Source organism: Lissotriton vulgaris, chromosome 3_1, assembly GCF_964263255.1.
Source record: "Lissotriton vulgaris chromosome 3_1, aLisVul1.2, whole genome shotgun sequence".
Taxonomy (NCBI): domain Eukaryota; kingdom Metazoa; phylum Chordata; class Amphibia; order Caudata; family Salamandridae; genus Lissotriton; species Lissotriton vulgaris.
Window position 1 is genome coordinate 9,660,129 of NC_141689.1, and position 14,738 is coordinate 9,674,866.

Below are 14,738 nucleotides of genomic sequence, written 5' to 3' on the forward strand. Positions count from 1 at the left end.
ACACAATGCTGGCTCCGCCTCCTGTGGTGTGTCCAACGACCCTTGCCTCCCTAGTGAATGAAAGGGGTGGTTGAGCCATCAAGGGTGCTCCAAAACCAGCTGCGACTGGTTTCTCCCCCAACCTGCACCTACAGACAAATGATTTAGTAGTATAAGAAGGGGCTGTGTCTCCTTACAATTTGTTCTTTCCTGATCTTACTGAGGGGGGCTGCTGCTGCTGGCACCAGGAGGAACCGCCACTTGGGACTGCCTTTCTGCCTGGAGGGTCCAGTGAGCTGGCCCCAGGCCCAGCTTGCCCCCCCCTGCCTTGCTCTGCAAGAAGGACCTGGTTGCTGGACTTTTTGTTCACCCTTCAAGCGCCCGGAAGCGGTGTATTTTGTGCACTAGCGCTTGGGAGCGCGTATTTATGCTGCTAGCGCTTAGGAGCGCTTTATCTTTGCCCATAGCGCTTAGGAGCGCTTTATTTTGTTATTGAGCACAAGGAGAGCTGTGTCCCGAGGGAGCCCACCCCTCTCAAGCCCGCAGCAGGAAAAATAATTCGCCGTGCTAATCTTAGCAGCGCGCCCCGGAGCCTGGAGGCTCGCCTAAGGGGTCGCGCTGCCATTGGCTGCCAGACCGGAAGTCAGGCAAGTTGCAGCAGGACGTAGCCAGGCCTGTAGCAACTCAGAAGTCTGGCCAGCAGAGAGAGACCCAGCTGCCTGCCTAAGAGGCAGGAGCACTACAGGAGCCAGTGTCCCCCCCCACCCCCGCCCTCAGGCTCCCAGGAGCGAGGGAAAGCCTCGGGGAGAGAGGGAAGTCCGGCCGAGAGAGCCCCGCAGCCAGAGAGAAGAGTCCCGGCAGCAGAGAGACGCCGCAGGGACCCAGTGCTCTTGAAAGGCCCCGTGGGGGCCCGTGCATACTTCTGGAGTGGCCCCGGAAGGCAGTGGGCCGCTCCCCCTTTATAGTCCGACGCGCTGGCATTTCTTAAATTAGAGCCCCAGAGGCTCCAAGGCTCAGCGCGCCCCTTGGTATTTACGAGCCTGCAAGGCTCGAGGCGGCATTTCCCATTCGAGTCCCAGAGAAGGACTCCATCGTGCAAGGGCATTATTCTTTAAAGCCCTGAGGGGCTCACGGCGCCACCATGGTTTTGCGAGCCCGAGAGGCTCAAAGCGTCCTAAGTGTTCCTGGGTCCCCGTGAGGGACCCCACCGCCCAGTGAGGCAGCATGCTTGTTCTACAGCCCTGAGAGAGGCTCCGAGTGCCATTTTGTGTATGTAGAGCCCAGCGAGGCTCTTGAGGAAGAGTCAGGTGGTCAGAGCCCCGAGGCTCCCACACTGTGTTGCCCTCACCATTGTTCTTCAGCCCACAAGGCTCCAACGTTGGCTCATCAGTATATACAGCTGCCCAGCACTTTGTGGGCAGTTGCCACGTTTAGGTTTTGGCGCAGTGGCGCAACCTGGACCCTGGGCTTTGATGCAAGTTCTGTGCTAATGCGATTTCTGCAAAGTGTTCTTTGCTACACCTCTGAATGTGTGTTTATGCATCATGTGTTCTCCTGTGCTGCACCTCTGAATGTGTTGTAGATGCATCATGTGCCTTATTCCTTACACCTCTGAATATATGTTATGCATCATGTGTTATGTGCTTCTACCCCTACAGGTATTGTGATACTTAGGAGGTTGTTCTTGCTAGTACAGGTGGTGCTAGTGAGGTCCCGGTTCCCTGCCGGACCTGTTCCTAAGGTGGTTAGGGTTGCGTAGGTGGTACTTACCGGTTACCAGTGATTACTGGTTGTGTGCTTTATGTTCTATTTTGTGCTACAGTGATTTATATTCTATGTACTAAGTGCTAATTCTACCTAGTGCTAAGTTCAAAAAGTGCTAATTCCTAACAGTGGTCCATGTGGCCCTGTCTTGTACATATCCCCTGTATATTCTGCCCGTGCCTATTGGCACATTGTAAAGTGTGCGTTTTTATCTAATGTGTTTTGGTGTAATACAAAGGCTATTTTTATATATAACCTTGTGTGGAGTTTCCTTTGTGGTGGGCCTTGGGTGTTGTTGCTGGGGTGCGTGCGCAAATACTTAACTCACATAGCCTCCAAGTTTAGCCTTGCTGCTCGCGCCACGTTACCTAGAGGGTGAGCAGGGGATATCTTGGTGTGCAACTCCCTTGCCCTGACTTAGGAGTGGGGGTCTCTGACTGACTTTGGCACAAGCCCTGGCTAGCCAGGGATCCCATTTCTAACACTGTGCATACACCGGTCTAAACCAGTTCCTGGGGCTCTCCAGCCCCAGCTCTGGCGCAAGACCGGACAAAGGATAGGGGGTGTAACCACCCCCCTTCCTGGTCCCACCCAGAGGAGGGACCTAGTCGTAGTACAGCCCTTAGCCTGATAAAGGTAGGAGCTGGTCCCATTCCAAATTAGATTATCCTGAACAACTTTACAAGAAGAAACTCTGGACTTCGACGTTCTGCTCCACAGAAGACTGAAGAAATCTCCCTTGTGGGCAAGGAGTGTCCACCCTGCACAAGCAGGCACCATCATCAGACCGCGGCTTCCCTTTGTCGTCTTCCTGCAAGGATCCAGACTTCAGAGCCCAACGAGACCCGGATTCCCAGACCTCTCCGACCTCTACCTACATCTGCAGCACAGCTGAGATCCGTGGGTGCGACGAGACACGTGGGACCGGCCATATTGAAAGAAGCAGCACTTTGCTCCAGCACAACTTCTGAGGTAACCTCTTCCAAGTGCTTTGGGGACTGAGATGCCCCGACCCCGAGCAGCTCATGCACCGAAGACCAGCCCTCCAGCATCCACGAGATCTGCGTGGGGCCCTTCTGCCTGTTTGCTGCTCGACGCGTTGTCTGGTCAGTTGCCGGCTGGTTAGTGACCTCCTAGACGACGAACCTTGAAATCTTCACTGCTGGTCTGGTTGCTCCAGAATGGCCCTTGCTCCCTTCCAAAAGAGGAGCACCCCGGACCCTCCTGGTCTGCACCAGACGCCGTTTCCACTCACCGCGTGGGTTGCCTTTGCCAAGACCTGTTGACTCCAAATCCGGATCCGACACCGCCGACAGCGAGAGCCTGCGTGAGACAGCTCGTGCCTTTATCCTGGTCGTTGAAGACACCACCTGGTCCACGTGGCTGCAGAGACAAGCGTCCACTCTCACCTGATCGCGACGACGACATCTGGTTCCACTCCTGGTTCCACTCCAGTCACTGGCTAGTGACTTTGAACACTGTCTCCTCTGCTTTCAGGTTCTTCTCTTCACTGATCCACCCTTGGATCACACCAGACATCTTCCTCCTGACCGCCTGCAGCATCTTTTCGTCCAGGCTCCATAGACTTCAATGCCGGAACCCAACACGACTTCGCACCTATGCACCCACAGCCTGTGGGTGAGGTAATACGAGCATTTCGGTGCTCAAGGGTACATTGACTCTACTAGTGTCCAGTTCCACAGTCGTTTTAGTACTACATAGTCAGGATTATCCGTACTCACCTTTTACTTGAACTGTACTGTCCATAGACACTGTTACGCATCTCGCGTGTGAGTTCACACTCTGCACACGCGTTCCGTGGGCCTCCTATTACTTACCTAGAGTTAGTGTAGCGTGGTCCCAGCGGTCCTACAGCCTCTAGACAGCTCCATTCCTTTTATCGACTTTCACATTCCACTTACTTAGTATATGGTTTGTCGTGCCCCTAGGGCACCATTGTAATTTGTGCAACTTAAACGTATTTTTCCTAAGAGATTGTCATGTGCTTAGCCCTCTGATCACATAAAGAGTTCAGAGGTGTATGTTAGTTAATAAATATATTGTTTATTTTCATAACTACCTGTGTGGTGTCCTTTCACTTGGTATTCAAGGGGTTATATGTGGTAAAACAGCTGGCTTCACATGCCAAAAGAGTTTAGCCTAAGACTGCTTTGTCCAATGCGACCATTAGGATAGCTGGTCTATAAAGGTTGACTTTACAACCAATCACCATAAGGGTTGTTTGGGCTGATACAAGGTGATCACTAGAACAAGTGAGCATCATATATCAGGCCAACTTCTCACAATCGCCTTGTGTGGTATATCGTGGCAGAGAAGGGTGTATGGTGTTGTAGGAAGATATTGTAACTTGAGATGGTGTATACTACCGGAGATCAGAGGGACTGCAGTGGGACTCAGTGAGGGGTATGTGGATGTTATGAGGGTGAGCGGCAATAGCGGCTGTTCATGCTCATAGATACAAACATGTACAAAAACATGAGGCACAGGGTCAAGACTGATTTGCTTATGGCAGGTGTTAGATTTGGGGGTCTCTAGTTGACACAGATAGGTACTTGTGACAAATAGGGACCCCCTCTTCTAGTCAGGATAAGGGGATTACACTCCTAAAATAACCCCTGCTCACCCCCTTGGTAGCTTGGCATGAGCAGCCAGGCTTATCTTAGAGGTGTTGTAAGTTAAGCATTTGTGACCACACACAGTAGCCCAGTGACAACACTACAGATGGACACCACACAAGGTTTTTATATCAAAAATTAGTATACTTTATATAGAGTTACCACAAGACCATAAACGACAAAAATATACACAATACTGTTACTTTGAGATGGTAGATTAAGCTTAGTTTTGTTCAGTTCTTAGATGCGACACTTTGGGTCAATGTACCTTAGTTTGCGTTGCGCTTCCACGACAAGCAATGTCGCAGCGAGGGAAATGCGAAAAGTTCAGGTGCAAAGAAATAAAGACGAGAAGATCTTCCAGATGCGACACGCTTCTCGGGGGTGCGAGAAGGTCTCAGTTTGATGCGTGGACTGCAGTGGCGACACCCTTCTTCCGCGATGCGACGGCAGCAGCTCCAGCAGCGACACTCTTCTCCCACGAAGCGTGAAGTTTCCGCATAATGCGACAACTATGGCAGCGACATCTATGATGTGACGGCAACAGCTCCGACAGCGGCGCGCTTCTCGGGGATGCGAGGTGCTCTTCTTCGATGCGGTACAGTGCGACAGTTTCAGCGGCAACACCCTCTTTCGGAGTAGCGACGGCAGGCACAGCGACGGCGACACGCTCCGACCTCGTTGCGAGATTCTTCTCCTGATGCAGTGCAATGTGACAGCTACAGCGGCGACACCCTCCTTCAGAGCTGCGACGGCAGCAGCAGTGATGGCGACACCCTTCCTCTTTGTTGCAGCACTCTTCTCTCCGATGGGGTGCAATGCGACAGTTCCAGCACGACACCCTCCTTCGGAGTTGCAATGGCAGGCACAGCGATGGCGACACGCTTCTTCTCGTTGAGTCGCGCTTCCAGCTCCTTTAGATACGCAGTTCCTCAGAAGACCCAAAACAGCACCAGGCACTTCCACAAGAACTCTGGGGAGCTGGGGGTGAAGTCTGTTGTCCCTGAGACTTCAGCAGGAGGCAAGCTCTTTTCCAAGCCCTTGGAGATCCTTCACAAGTTGAAAGTAAAGAACACAAAGTTTCTTTCTCCTTCCTTTGGCAGTAAGGTAACCACTGCAGGCCAATCCCCCAAGCAGCACTTCAGCTTGGGAATAGTCTCTCCTCAGTTTCTTCAGGTTCCTCTCCTCAGTAAAGGTTTTTCCTTGTAGTCCAAATGTGACTTAATTTCATGGGATCAGGGTCCCAATATTTATACCCCAAAATCCTTTGTTCTCTGAGGGGAGGGCGGCCTTTGCCCAGTACAAACCAGTTCTGAAGCACTCTGTTTACCAGACTTCTCCTTTCCTTTCACATTGCAGGGCAGGCACATCAGACGCCCAACAGGAGGTGGAGCCAGCATTGTGGAAGGCAAGTACAGTCCTGGAGCACTTTGTTTACAGGACTCCTTCTCTTCTTTCAGTGTGCAGGGCAGAGACATCAGCCACTCCCCAGGTGGAGGAGACAACATTGTGGAAGGCAGGCACAGCCCTATTCAAGGTTCAGGTGCTCCTCCCTCCCATCTAGATGCAGATCTCTCTATTCACCACTGGGTGACTCAGCCTGTCTCTCGGAATCCCCAGCCCTGTCACTCACAAAACCAGACCTAGGAATACACAACCTAACAGAGGCAGGTTTGAATGGTTAGACAAGCAAATACCTACTTTGCAAACACAGAATGTTATAACCAACTTCACTAAAATATGTATTTTATCATTCTGAGTTAAGGCATGCTAAACTCAAATTTCTACCATGTTCTCTGAGACAGTTAGGATTATAAACAGGTAATCTAATAGCCCATTCTGGCCTATGGAGAACAGGTAGCCTTGCAATAGTGAAAACCGAAAATGGCTGTAATTCACTATTAGGACATGCCACCCACACCAGGGCTTGTCCTACCTTACACTTACAATGCACCCTGCTCTTGGGCCTACCATAGGGGTGAATGGTATGAAGAAAAGGGAAGGTTCTGGGATTGGCACGTGGGTGCACTTGCCCAGTCAGCATGACAGTACCAGACTGCACACAGGCTCTGCAATGGCAGACCTTAGACACATTTTAAAAAGGCTGCTTCTGTGGGTGGCACAACCAGTGCTGCAGGCCAAGCAGCAGCATTTGGATTTACACACCCCGGGCACACTCAGTGCACTAGACTAGGGTCTGACAAGAAAACCAAATAGCCAAGCATGGAACCACTGATTAATACATCAAATTACAATAGGGAGCACTTGCACTGCGGCACTGGACAGCAGTGGAACAGTGTCCAAAGCATCTAACACCAGCAAAAACACATGAGGCAACAGCAAAAATGGAAGGGAGACCCACGCTAATGGTGCCAGGTCTAACACCAGGTCAAACTGGGGTGGCTTGGTGAGCAAAAGAACAATGGATTTAACCCAGATCTCTTGACTGGGGGTGAATGTTTTGATTTGTTCTGCATTCTGTCCATCAATTGTGTGTCTTTTGCTTTCTCGCCCTTAGTGTGCCAGGTATGCCCAGACATGGGTCCTGGCTCACTGTGCCACTGGAATCAAGCTACCCTGGCTGAAGAGGGGTGAAACCCCGAAAGCGGTCCTAGGATTCAGGTTTCCGTTTCAGGGAGGACCTGGCTTGGCAGTTCAGGCTGATCTATTCACATGAGGCACAGGGTCAAGACTGATTGGCATATGGCCAGGTCTAAACTGGGCTGGCATGGTGTGCAAAAGAACAATGGATTTAACCCAGACCTCTTGACTGGGGATGAATGTTTTGACTTGTTCTGCATGTGTGTATTTTGCATAGATACAAACATAGCATGGGGGGCATAGAGCTGTCCTGGTGGTCGTATGGTATGGTATGTATTAGATCAGGTGAAGGAGGGTTGAAGAAGGAGGTTGAAGGTATAGATTTAGACGAGGGGTTGGTCTGTGTGCCAGGGGTGTACCAGTGAGTTCTGGCTGGTGGGAGAAGTCAAGTTCTGAGTTCTTCCAGATTGGAACATGAGGGATGGGATACCAGTGCTCCTAAGTAATTGTGCCCAATGGGGGGGTGGACTCATGATCCCTAAGTGGGAATTATTGAGAGAGTAGAGGTATGCAGCCTTTAAGAGCGCGCCTGAGCAATGAGTGTGGAGTCGAGAGGTGTGTCGGGAGGAGCAGCGGAAAACACTTGCAGTAGTGTTGATAGACATGCATCGGTGGACTGAACCATTATGTTTCCATTGTTTTATATAAAATTGGTTATTGATCCATTGGAAAGAGAGGAGGGAGCAATTTTAAGTTTGCAGTGGTAAACAAAGTAGATAATGACGCAACGCAAGATCACTCTGGAAAAGGTCAGAGCCTGATGTGGTGCTGTGAGTGAAGAAGATGAGGTCTATCTTGAAAATCCCATGATGCTTACTTTGATATTCATCAGTGAAGAGAGAGTACAAAACGGTTCCAGGAACTGTGCTTATATTTTATTTGGTGATGTTTTGGATGGATTTGGAGGGCATAGAATCTTAAATGAGATGGCTCTCTATGCCTGGGTGGGTCTGGCCTCCTGCACACTGTGTCAGTGAGGATCCATGTTCCACACACCGGGAGGGGAGGGTTCCTGCACACCTCATCACCGCAGCTCTTTGTTCCCTATGCCTCGAAGGGTCTGGTCTCCTGTACACCTCATCACCGTAGCTCTTTGTTTCCTATGCCTGGGAGGGTCTGGTCTCCTGCATACCTTGTCACTGCAGCTCTTTGTTCCCTATGCCTGGGGGGGGGGTCTGGTCTACTTCACACCTTGCCACCGTAGCTCTTTGTTCTCTATGCCTGGGTGGGTCTGGTCTCCTGCATACCTCATCACTGCAGCTCTTTGTTCCCTATGCCTGGGAGGGTCTTGTCTCCTGCATACCTTGTCGCCGCAGCTCTTTGTTCCCTATGCCTGGATGGGTCTGTTCTCCTGCATACCTTGTTGCCGCAGCTCTTTGTTCCCTATGCCTGGGTGGGTCTGTTCTCCTGCATACCTTGTCACTTCAGCTCTTTGTTCATTATGCCTGGGAGGGTCTTGTCTCCTGCACACCTTGTCACTGCAGCTCTTTGTTCCCTATGCCTGGAAAGGTCTGTTCTCCTGCATACCTTGTCACTGCTGCTCTTTGTTCCCTATGCCTGGAAGGGTCTGTTCTCCTGCATACCTTGTCACCGCAGCTCTTTGTTCCCTATGCCTGGGGGGGTATGTTCTCCTGCACACCTTGTCACCGCAGTTCTTTGACCCTATGCCGGGGTGGCTCTGGTCTCCTGCACACCTCATCACCGTAGCTCTTTGTTCCCTATGCCTGGGTGTGTCTGGTCTCCTGCACACCTTGTCACTAAGCTCTTTGTTCCCTATGCCTGTGTGGGTCTGTTCTCCTGCGTACCTTGTCACCGCAGCTCTTTGCTCCCTAGGCCTGGGGGGGTCTAGTCTCCTGCATACCTTGTCACTGCAGCTCTTTGTTCCCTATGCCTCGGTTGGTCTGGTCTCCTGCACACCTCATCACTGCATCTCTTTGTTCCCTATGCCTGGGAGGGTCTGGTCTCCTGCACACCTTGTCACTGCAGCTCTTTGTTCCCTATGCCTGGGAGGGTCTGTTCTCCTGCATACCTTGTCACTGCAGCTCTTTGTTCCCTATGCCTGGGTGGGTCAGGTCTCCTGCATACCTTGTCACTTCAGCTCTTTGTTCCCTATGCCTGGGAGGGTCTGGTCTCCTTCATACCTTGTCACTGCAGCTCTTTGTTCCCTATGCCTGGGAGGGTCTGTTCTCCTGCACACCTTGTCACTAAGCTCTTTGTTCCCTATACCTGGGTGGGTCTGGTCTATTGCACACCTTGTCACTGCGGCTCTTTGTTCCCTATGCCTGGGTGGGTCTTTTCTCCTGCACACCTTGTCACTGCGGCTCTTTGTTCCCTATGCCTGGGTGGCTCTGGTCTCATGCACACCTTGTCATTGCATCTTTTTGTTTCATTCCCTATGCGGGGCAAGGGGGAGGAGGGGTGTATGGTCACCCCCAAACCATGTCTGTGCAGCTGGTTATTAGAAGAGACTGAGACACACCAGGAGATGCAAATGACCCTCAATTACCTTTATAGTATAATGCCAGTGGCAGCCCCCAAACAGGGCACAGTGTGCACGGCCTTCATCTCGTCACAGACACGGTACGGCCCTATACCCGACACCCAACGGAATGTCTTACAGTGGATCCCAAAGTCAGTCCTGGTGCCTTCGCTACCGGCACCAGGGGCGCAGTCTGCGCCTTCTTCAACGGCACTGCCCATCACACAGCCACTGGCCAGGGGCACCAGGGGCCATGTGCATGAAGTGACCCCATTGCATCCAAGCTTGGGGTGGACCCTGTGGACCCGGTTCCTCACTGGCTTCTCGCCCTCCCCTTGTCCCATGTCCCTCCTCGGGGCGAGGCTGCAGAGCTACAGACAATGTCCTGCTGAAGGCTCCTAGAGGTCTTCGGATGGAAACGTCACAAGCAGCCGAAGAGCCACTGCCAGGTGGTCGGTAAGTCCAGCCAGGTGGGTGATGAAGGTGAACTTCTGCACCTCCTGGAAGAGACAAAGAGGGCAAGGATGACACTGGGAGACAGCTGGTGAAAGGCGCCTTTGAAGCAGAGAAGGAAGGGCCTGGGAGGAAATGGGAGGAGAAGGCAGACCCATGCAGATTAAAATGGCAGAGCGGGCCCAGATCTAGAGATGAAGAGAGGCAGAAGACACCAGGTCAGGCAGGTGAGAGGGCAGAAGGCACCAGGTCAGGCAGGTGAGAGGGCAGAAGACAGAAATGATGTGGAGGAGAGGGGCAGAAAGAAGTGGCAGCTGCAATGGCATTAAAAGAAAGAATGAGAGAGACTATAGGCAGAGACATGGAAGAGCCGCAAGAGGAGGAGACATGGCACCGACATGTGACAGAGCTTCTATAGAAGGAGAAGTGTGAAGGCCTGTAAAGGATGAGACATGGAGGGGCCCTTCTTTAGGAGGAGACATGAAGACAGTCTATAGGAGGAAACAAGTGACGGTGATTCTATAGGAGAAGTGTGAGAACCTCTATAGGAACAGACATGGATGGGAACCTTCTATAGGAAGGCATGAGGAAGACCTTCAATAGGAGGAGACATGCGACAGTGTTCTATAGGGGAAGACATGCAACAGTGTTCTATAGGAGAATACATGTGACAGTTCAAGTTCCAAAATTTGTATAGCGCACTCCCAGAGGGTCTCAAGGCGCTTGAGGGAGGGTGGTGATTTACTTATCGAATATCCAGGTTTTTAGTTGCTTTCTGAAAGAGGTGGTTCTGAGTGAGGCGGAGGTGGACGGGGAGAGAATTCCAGGTTTTAGCCGCTAAGTAGGAGAAGGATCTTCCCCCCATGGTGGATCTGTGGATGTGGGGAATAGTGGCGAGGGCTTGATTGGATGATTGTTGTTGGCGGGAGGGGGTGTAGAAGGATAGGCGCGTGTTGAGGCATTCCGGTCCCAGGTCGTATAGGGCTTTGTGTGCGTGGGTGAGGAGATGGAACGTTATTCTCTTGTTGACAGGGAGCCAATGGAGGTCTTTCAGGTGGTTGGAGATGTGGGCTTGCCGAGGGATGTTTAAAATGAGTCTGGCTGAGGCGTTTTGGATGCGTTGGAGTTTTTTCTGTAGTTTGGCTGTGGTTCCGGCGTGAAGGGTGTTTCCGTAATCCAATCGGCTTGTGACCAGTGCGTGGGTGCCTGTCTTTTTGTTTCGGTGGGGATCCAAAGGAAGATCTTTTTGAGCATTCGTAGGATGTTGAAGCAGGATGATGAGACGGCGCTGACTTGTCTGGTCATCGAGAGGGAGGAGTCCAGGATGAAGCCCAGGTTACGTGCGTGGTCTGTAGGTGTGGGTGCGGTTCCGAGGGCCGATGGCCACCATGAGTCGTCCCAGGCAGAGGGGGAAGATCCTAAGATGAGGACTTCTGTTTTGTCCGAGTTTAGTTTTAGACGACTGTTCTTCATCCATACGGCTACTTCTTTCATTCCTGCGTGTAAGTTGGTTTTGGCGGTGTTTGGGTCTTTGGTGAGGGAGAGGATCAGCTGGGTGTCGTCTGCGTAGGAGATGATGTTGAGGTTGTGTTGGCGCGCGATGGATGCGAGGGGACTCATGTATACGTTGAAGAGGGTGGGGCTGAGTGATGATCCTTGTGGTACGCCGCAAATTAATTCGGTGGCCTCTGATTTGAAAGGGGGGAGGCGAACTCTCTGGGTTCTTCCGGTGAGGAACGATGTGATCCAGTCCAATGCCTTTCCTTGTACACCGATGTTGCTGAGGCGTTGTATGAGGGTGCTATGACAGACTGTGTCGAAGGCTGCGGAGAGGTCAAGTAAGATGAGAGCAACTGTTTCTCCGTTGTCCAGTAGTGTTCGGATGTCGTCTGTAGCTGCGATGAGGGCGGTCTCGGTGCTGTGTTTGGCTTGGAAGCCTGATTGAGAGGAGTCGAGGGATTTGTTGGATTTGAGGAAGGTGGCGAGCTGACTGTTGACGGCTTTCTCGATGACTTTGGCGGGGAAAGGGAGGAGCGAGATGGGGCGGTAGTTCTTAAGTTCAGTTGGGTCAGCCGTGGGTTTCTTCAGAAGGGCGCTGACTGAGTTCGGCATGTTTCCAGTTTTCCGGGAAGGTAGCAGTGTTGAGGGAGCAGTTGATGACGTCCCGGAGATGGGGTGCGATGATGGAGTCTGCTTTGTTGAAGATGTGGTGGGGGCAAGGGTCGGTTGGCAATCCTGAGTGGATGGAATTCATCAGACGGATGGTGTCTTCAGTGGTGATTGGGTTCCAGGCGCAAAGGTTGTTAGAGGGGAATTTTGGTTCGGGGGTGGGTGGAGCGGGTTGGTCTTCAGACTGGTTTTGAAAGCTGTTATGTATTTTGCCGATTTTGTTGTGGAAGAATGATTATAGAGAGTCGCAGAGGTCTTGGGAGGGGGTGATGTCGTTAGTGCCTGCGGAAGGGCTAGTGAATTCTTTGACGATGTTGAAAAGTTCCTTGCTGTTTTGGGCGTTGTTGTCAAGTCGATCCTTAAATGCTGATTTCTTGGTGGATCGGACGAGTTGGTGGTGTTTGCGGGTGGCGTTCTTGAGGGAGGTCAGGTTGTCGGTGGTAGGGTTTTTTCTCCAGGTTTTCTCGAGAGTCCGACAGAGCTTCTTGAATTTCTTAAGGTCAACGTTGAACCAGGGGGCTTTTTTTTTGCCTTGCTTGATTAGGTGGTTTTTCAAGGGTGCTAGTTCGTCTGCGCTGTGGGTGATCCATTGTGTGAGGTTAGTGGCTGCTTGGTTAGGATCCGATGAATTGGTGGGGGGGTTTTGTTGAAGCGACGAGAAGAGCAGGTCGGTGGTGATTTTGTTCCAGTTTCTTCTGGAAATTGGTTTTGGAGGGTTATGGGTCGAGGATTTTTTGTAGTGGAAGTGAACGCAGCTGTGGTCCGTCCAATGGAGGGCTGTGGTGTGTTCGAAGGAGATGTACTTGCTGGAGGTGAAGATAGGGTCAAGCGTGTGTCCGGCCGAGTGGGTGGGGGTGTCAACGAGTTGTTTGAGTCCGAGATTGGTGAGGTTGTCAAGGAGGGTGGTGGTGTTGTTGTCGTTTTTTTTGTCCAGGTGGAAGTTGAGGTCTCCCAGTAGAATGTAGTTCTCGGATGGGAGGGCATGTGGGCTGATGAAGTCGGTGATGTCTTCACTGAATTGTGTAAGAAAAAACAATTCCCAACAGGATTTATGTCAAGACAGTTTCAATAATGTATGCAATGTGCATTACAAGAAAGGAAAACCAAGGAGTCAGTTGATTAAAGGCAGTATTATTCACCAAGGAACAAAAGAAAGGAATGGTCTTTCACATATCAATACAGTTAGAGACAGCACTGTACAGAGTGGATCATGTGACAACCACGTGACACTTGGTGCAAGGTGCTATATACAATTGACGAACGTGAAGGTGCAAGTGTTTAAAATAAACAGCGTAATCGACGCATTAGCCAAATTAATACATCAAATCATGGCTCCAAAGCAGCAAGTTATAGTCACTTAAAACAAAATTATTTATATAGGAGCACAGAACGTGATATGCGTTGTATAATTCAAGCTGTATAGTCGACGGCATTTCGACCCCCTTTAGTCGGGATCGTCATCAGGACAGGGTTGTCGATGGAAAACAGTGAGTAATACCCAAGCATAAGGGCGAGGGTAGTTGAATTCCGGTTAGTCGCTCATTAATCGATAGCTGATCGATGACTTTAAGGTCAGCGCGCGAAACTTGCTGTGCCTGAATAGATCAGGACAGCGGAAGGCAAATGGGGCTCTTCTGACGGGTAGGCTGCTAGCAGTGAAGGCTCGAGCTCCAGTCATCGATCAGCTATCGATTAATGAGCGACTAACCGGACTTCAACTACCCTCGCCCTTATGCTTGGGTATTACTCACTGTTTTCCATCGACAACCCTGTCCTGATGACGATCCCGACTAAAGGGGGTCGAAACGCCGTCGACTATACAGCTTGAATTATACGACGCATATCACGTTCTGTGCTCCTATATAAATAATTTTGTTTTAAGTGACTATAACTTGCTGCTTTGGAGCCATGATTTGATGTATTAATTTGGCTAATGCGTCGATTACGCTGTTTATTTTAAACACTTGCACCTTCACGTTCGTCAATTGTATATAGCACCTTGCACCAAGTGTCACGTGGTTGTCACATGATCCACTCTGTACAGTGCAGTCTCTAACTGTATTGATATGTGAAAGACCATTCCTTTCTTTTGTTCCTTGGTGAATAATACTGCCTTTAATCAACTGACTCCTTGGTTTTCCTTTCTTGTAATGCAAATTGCATACATTATTGAAACTGTCTTGACATAAATCCTGTTGGGAATTGTTTTTTCTTACACGTTATACCCATCCCAACGAGGTCTATGGGTCTTCTCCTGTTTTTTATACAACAAATTCACTGAATTGTGAGCCTGGTCCTGGCGGTCTGTAGATAAGGGTGCCTCTGAGTGTGGTTTTGGGGTCGGTGTGAATCTGGAAGTGAAGGTGTTCGGCGGTAGTGAGGTTGTCGTCGGAGCTGGTCGTGATGCGGATGGTGTTCTTATGGACGATGGCGATGCCTCCTCCTGATTGGTTGATGCGGTCCTTTCGGATGATCTTGTAGGTGTCCGGGATGGCTATGGCGATGTCGGGGGCTGATGAGGCGTTCATCCATGTTTCTGTAAGGAAGGCGACGTCCGGCGATGTAGTGTCAAGTAGGTTCCAGAGTTCGATGGAGTGTCTGTGGACTGAGCGGGTGATGAGCAGTACGCACTTTAGGTGGTTTGTGTCCGAGTTCAG

The 14,738-nt window shown here is 50.8% G+C and overlaps 1 protein-coding gene across 1 annotated transcript in view; it reads right to left on the reverse strand.

The window, feature by feature from the left end:
• Positions 1-9,472: 9,472 nt before the first annotated feature.
• LOC147725813 (sphingomyelin phosphodiesterase 5-like) overlaps positions 9,473-14,738 on the reverse strand; it is a 112,706-nt gene continuing 107,440 nt past the window's right edge. The window contains exon 8 of the mRNA XM_086959991.1: positions 9,473-9,959. Within this exon, the coding sequence (XP_086816117.1) occupies positions 9,858-9,959 (102 nt within the window). The 3' untranslated portion in view covers positions 9,473-9,857. The remainder of the gene's footprint in view (positions 9,960-14,738) is intronic.